The sequence below is a fragment of the Bubalus bubalis genome, chromosome 3 (genome assembly GCF_019923935.1).
Source record: "Bubalus bubalis isolate 160015118507 breed Murrah chromosome 3, NDDB_SH_1, whole genome shotgun sequence".
Lineage (NCBI taxonomy): Eukaryota > Metazoa > Chordata > Mammalia > Artiodactyla > Bovidae > Bubalus > Bubalus bubalis.
The window spans coordinates 36,440,751-36,447,380 of NC_059159.1; the positions used below are offsets into that span (position 1 = coordinate 36,440,751).

Genomic DNA, 6,630 nt, shown 5'->3' on the forward strand with positions numbered 1-6,630 from the left:
AGAGCAAGACTGAGAGCAAGATCAGTTAGGAGACCAGTCGCTAGGACGCAAGCCAGAAATTGTGAACTAAGGTTAGTTCCATTCTGGAACTACTGAGTTTACAGTACCTGTAGGAAAGCAAAGTTGGTGATTTAAGCTTAGACAGATGCGTCAATCAATGGATCTCTTTGTCTCTCAAGCTCCAGGCCTATTTACTTACCCTCAATTCTCATTTCAACTAGAAATTCTCCAAGGAAAACAATAGCATCTTACTTATCTACCTGGATAAGTAGCTACGTAACAGAAAATGTCCGTTGAATGAAAATCTACAGGGAAGTGAAGGAAACCCACCACATGGTTCCCCATACTGAGAATGCAATATAACACAACACGACCGTTGAATGAAAATCTACAGGGAAGTGAAGGAAACCCACCACATGGTTCCCCATACTGAGAATGCAATATAACACAACACAAGTAGAAAAAAATTCAAGGCAAGATATACCCCAAAATACAATACAGGCAATATAAAGGGGTGTTCAACAACACCCTTAGCTTCTTCACTCAAAATACTTCTAAGGGAACGGAGGGTAGGGAAGGGATGGGCTGGGAGTTTGGGACTAGTAGATGCAAACTATTACATATAGGCTGGATAGACAAGGTCCTACTGTGTAGCACAGGAAACCATATTCAACATTCTGGGATAAATCATAATGGAAAAGAATATAAAAAAGAATGTATATGTAACTGATTCACTCTGCTGTACAGCATAAATTGATACATTGTAAATCAACTATACTTCAATTAAAAATCAATGTTTCTAGACTTCAGACACTTAAAAAGAATGTAAGCAAGACATTAAGTTCATGTAGTTCACCCTGAGGGAGAAGGGGAAGACTTGAAAGAGATGATGCAGGAAACCACATATTTACAGGCAGAAGAGATGATAATATTTCAGGAACACTTAGGAACCACATGAACCACTGGGCTGAGCTACCAGAGGCACAGTTCTGTCACCCTCAAAGAGGACTAATGTTATATAAATAAATGAGGTCATCGCTGATAAATTTGGGGCTAGATGATTATTATTATTTCAAAGATTATTGAAACACCCAGCAGGTTGTGACAACCCTCTTCCTGGAAGGAAGCACAGAGCTGGGAAGGTCCGAGTAGCAAAGGTGGGACAAGGAAGACCTCATGTACCCGAGTCTTAAAGGATGGTAGAATTTGGGGGAGGGTAAGGGGGAGAAAGATGAAGCACAGCAAATAATATTAAAAGTGAACCTATCATAGGTTAGACAGTTGTCTTATTAGTATCTCAGTCAGATAATGGGGGTTCAAGCCAGTATGGGGGCAATGGGAAAGATATGGAAAGGATATGGAAAGCTACATAAAGGATAAAATCAAAAGGACTTAACAGACTGCATAAAGAGGTGTTTGAGCAAGACGAAAGTGTCTAGAATGACATCTGGGTTTCAAGCTTACATCACTGAATGGATGTTAGATTCTACTCTGTACAACCCAAAGAACCTTCTAAGCTAGTCTACAAAGTGCTGCGTGACCTGTCCACAGACTACCCACCTCATCGCACCCACTCTCTTCCTCTCCATCTCTAACCCCAAGCACCATGCCCTTCTTTACAGTTCCTACCAGAGGACCTTCCCACGGAAGCTTTACGCTGACCGAACTGCCTCTTTCACTTTCTTCCCCTACCAAACCCCTTACTCATCCTTGCGGATCTCAGCTTAAACTCTGGTACCTCCGAAAAATTTCTCAGTGTTTCAGATTAGATTAGAGGGCTATACAATTCTATACAATTGTATGGAATTATTGTATACCACTGTACAATTCTCACAGTGTTTCATAATATTTTGTTCATTGCCATCGCATCTATAACTGGAGCGCTCAGGATATGGCCCTCAGTAAGAACTCAGTAAGTATTTGCTGAATACATCTATTCACTCAGTCGAAACAATCCCCAAAACAGATACTGCCGAAGGAAAAAGAAGCTAAAGATCATACATCTAGTACGTGAGCGGGCCTGGGATCGAACCCATTCATAAGCGTCTACCGATAGCCTAGCAACAGAGAAAACGAGGTCCCTCCTCTTCCTTGAGTTTCTTCTACTCACGGCTGATAAAGGGAGTGAATCGCGTCCAGATACCTGGATCCGCCTTCTGACCCCAGCTCTCCTTCCCTCTACCCGCCACTGCATGCAGCTACAGGGCAATAAGACCCCGGCGCAAAACAAGCTGAGCCAACCGACCAACAGGGCCGCAGGCCTGCGGTCTACGGACTCACCTGGGCCCCGCCCACCGTCCCATGTAGCCGCAATAAGCACATGAGCCCCGGCAAATGTGGGGCCGAGCGGGCTGGGGGATGCACAGGAGCAACAGCGGACCCCGTTCGCGGCTGCAGCAACCCCGACACGCTCTCCAGCAGCATCAGACGGAGACGGGGACCCGAGCCCACCGCCGAGAGACCCCCGGGCCCGCCGGGAACCGCAGCCGCGGAACCCGCAGAAGGCCCGCTGAGAACGGCTGCCGCCATCTTCAACTGGGCTCTAGTGGTGGCGTGGCGCGATGACGCAAACACACCGCGACGGATGCCTCGAGGGGAGGGGTCGTGAGGAGGGGGCCCTGGTCCTGCGCATTGGACTCCGCGCGCCTGCTGAGAGTGAGCATGTGCGGCGTGGAAGTGCCGGGACTCAAGGCCGGGCAGATGGGCCCGGTAGAGGACCGGCTGGGGGCGGGCCCGTGGGGCTTAAAGAACACGTGGTCAGGACTAAAGGCGCCAGAATCCAAAAGCTAACCTTTAATGTAACGGAGCTTCTGGACACTTTCCATCCAGACATCACTGCTACCTAAGGAACTTGTCTCCTTGACTGAAATCATAGACATTGTTAACTACATTTACAACGAGAGAAATGATACAATACACTCGCCTTGCAAAACAAATTCAAACAAAGAGGGCATAAAGTTAAAAAAAAAAAGGAACTCACCCTCCACGTTTTCATACTGTTCATGGGGTTCTCAAGGCAAGAATACTGAAGTGGTGTGCCATTCCCTTCTCCAGTGGACCACTTTGGCCACCTGATGCAAAGAGCTGACTCATTTGAAAAGACCCTGATGCTGGGAAATATTGAGGGCAGGAGGAGAAGGGGACGACAGAGGATGAGATGATTGGATGGCATCACCGACTCGATGGACATGGGTTTGGGTGGACTCCGGGAGTTGGTGATGGACAGGGGGGCCTGGCGTGCTGTGGTTCATGGGGTCACAAAGAGTCAGACACGACTGAGCGACTGAACTGAACTGAACTGAACTGAACCCTCCACCTAAGTCTTTACCCCAGTAATGGGCATACTTTCCTAATATTAGCCTACACAGAAACACATAAATACAGAGTTTATTTTATAATGAATAGTTTCATTCCGTGCATTTAGACCTTAAGCTGCTTCGAATTTACTTTAAGGTATGTGAAGTATATAACTTTTTTCCCTAAATGGATAGCCGACTGTCCCAACTCTATCTAGTGAATCTGCCATTAGTTCTCCACGGGCTTGAAGTAACACCACGTTAGACTGTGCGTGCACGCTCAGTTGCTTCAGTCCTTCCAGTCATGCACTCTTTGTGACCCCAGGGACCACAGCCGGCCAGGCTCCTCTGTCCATGGGATTTTCCCAGCAAGAAAACTGGAGTAGGTTGCCATGCTCTCCTCCAGGGGATCTTCCCCACCCAAGGATCCAACCTGAGTCCCTGCACTGCAGGCGGATTCTTTACCCCTGAGCAACGGAGGAAGCCCCCCACATGGGTCTGTATCTGGACACTATTCTGTTTCACTGCTATATTTATTATGATTGTACCCATAACACTATTTTAATTATCATAACATAATAAACTGATAAGATAAATGCCCACTCTACTCCAGTTTTTCAGAATTTTCCTGACTACACTTGAAAGTTGATTCTTTTTATTATGTTTAAAATTCGGTTCCCTTCCAAAAAAGCCTCACTGTTATTTTGATATGGCATTAAACTTACAGACAATATGAGGAAAAATGATGTCTCTATAAAATGATGGTTTTTCCCACCACCATTATATGGTATAACTCTTTCATTCTTTCTGGCCTTCTTTAATATCTTCCTAAAGGGAACATGTCATGCAAAGATGGGCTCTATAAAAGACAGAAATGGTATGGACCTAACAGAAGCAGACAATATTAAGAAGAGGTGGCAAGAATGCACAGAAGAACTGTACAAAAAAGATCTTCATGACCCAGATAATCACGAAGGTGTGATCACTCACCTAGAGCCATACATCCTGGAATGTGAAGTCAAGTGGGCCTTAGGAAGTATCACTACAAACAAAGCTAGTGGAGGTGATGGAATTCCAGTTGAGTTATTTCAAATTCTGAAAGATGATGCTGTGAAAGTGCTGCACTCAATGTGCCAGCAAGTTTGGAAAACTCAGCAGTGGCCACAGGGCTGAAAAATGTCAGTTTTCATTCCAGTCCCTAAAAAAGGCAATGCTAAATAATGCTCAAACTACCACACAATTGCACTCATCTCACAGGCTAGTAAAGTAATGCTCAAAATTCTCCAAGCCAGGCTTCAACAGTATGTGAACCATGAACTTTCAGATGTTCAAGCTGGATTTAGAAAAGGCGGAAGAATGAGAGATCAAATTGCCAACATCCGTTGGATCATGGAAAAAGCAAGAGAGTTCCAGAAAAACATCTATTTCTGCTTTATTGTCTATGCCAAAGCCAAAGTTTATTGTGGATCACAATAAACTGTGGAAAATTCTGAAAGAGATGGGAATACCAGACCACCTGACCTGCCTCTTGAGAAATCTGTATGCAGATCAGGAAGCAACAGTTAGAACTGGACATGGAAGAACAGACTGGTTCCAAATAGGAAAAGGAGTACGTCAAGGCTGTATATTGTCACCCTGCTTATTTAACTTATATGCAGAGTACATCATGAGAAACGCTGGGCTGGAAGAAGCACAAGCTGGAATCAAGACTGCTGGGAGAAATATCAATAACCTCAGATATGCAGATGACACTACCCTTATGGCAGAAAGTAAAGAAGAACTAAAGAGCCTCTTGATGAAAGTGAAAGAGAAGAGTGAAAAAGCTGGCTGGAAGCTCAACATTCAGAAAACGAAGATCATGGCATCTGGTCCCATCACTTCATGGCAAATAGATGGGGAAACAGTGGCAGACTTTATTTTTGGGGGCTCCAAAATCACTGAAGATGGTGACTGAAGCCATGAAATTAAAAGATGCTTACTCCTTGGGAGAAAAGTTATGACCAACCTAGACAGTATATTAAAAAGCAGAGACATTACTTTGCCAACAAAGGTCCATCTAGTCAAGGCTATGGTTTTTCTAGTAGTCATGTATGGATGTGAGAGTTGGACTACAAAGAAAGCTGAGTGCCAAAGAATTGATGCTTTTGAACTGTGGTGTTGGAGAAGACTCTTGAGAGTCCCTTGAACTGCAAGGAAATCCAACCAGTCCATCCTAAAGGAAATCAGTCCTGAATATTCACTGGAAGGACTGATGTTGAAGCTGAAACTCCAATACTTTGGCCACCTGATGGGAAGAGCTGACTCATTTGAAAAGACCCTGATGCTGGGAAAGATTGAAGGCAGGAGAAGAAGGGGACAACAGAGGATGAGATAGTTGGATGGCATCACTGACTCAATGGACATGAGTTTGAGTGAACTCTGGGAGGTGGTGATGGACCGGGAGCCCTGGCAAGCTGCAGTCCACCGGGTGGCAGAGTTGGACACGACTGAACGACTGAACTGAACTGAACTGAAAGTTGTCTTTACGTTAGTATTTTTTTAATACAGTAGCTGTAATGCCATGCAAATCACAGCCTTTCAGTTCCAAAATCACTTTAGATATGTAGCAATATAGATCTCATTACCTTCTGGTCATGACCCTTTGACATAAATGATTCACGAGTTGAAAAGAAATGTACCAGCTAAAGTTTGAAGAGGGTGAAGGGTGAGCTTAGAAGGGTAGGAGAACTGGAGGTGGGAGGGGGGCGCTGGTAAGGCCTGCATTTGACCTTAAAGATTATCTCAGAAACTTGTGTACATTACTTTTTGTTGCACAGAAAAGTGGAGAAGAATGAAGTCAGTTCATTTGGTGAAGATGAGGGAATATGGGAAAACAGATGGAAGAAGGAGAATACCTTAGCTTCTTAAGTCCAAAATGTCCATCATTCATCATCCTCCCCCAGTCTGTTCAATTTTGCCCTAGAAATGACTCTTCAGCCTGGTCCCCCTTCTCCCTTCCATACTATTGTTCATCTTCTCTCCTTGATTAGTTTCATTTTATGACAGTGTGCCTCACTCCCTTCACCCTCCACACTGCCCAGAATTATCTTCCGAAAGGAGAAGTCTCATCATGCCACTCCACTCCTTGCCTTAAAGAGCGGATCCACTACTGGATCCACGTGTCCTCCTGCAGGGGAGGCTCCTGGCTCATTTCTTTAGCTGCTGAGCTGCTCCTGCTCAGTCATGTCCGACTCTTTTGCAACCTCATGGACTGTAGCCTACCAGGCTTCTCTGTCCATGGGATTTTCCAGGCAAGAATACTGGAGTGGGTTGTCATTTCCTACTCCAGGGGATC

At 45.0% G+C, this 6,630-nt stretch overlaps 1 protein-coding gene across 1 annotated transcript in view; it reads right to left on the minus strand.

The window, feature by feature from the left end:
- The window catches only part of PELP1 (proline, glutamate and leucine rich protein 1), a gene marked incomplete in the record, with an annotated part of 3,920 nt that extends 942 nt beyond the window's left edge, over positions 1-2,978 (minus strand). Inside the window, 1 exon segment of the mRNA XM_045164864.1 lies at positions 2,281-2,978. Within this exon segment, the coding sequence (XP_045020799.1) occupies positions 2,281-2,529 (249 nt within the window).
- Between the last annotated feature and the right edge of the window lie 3,652 nt (positions 2,979-6,630).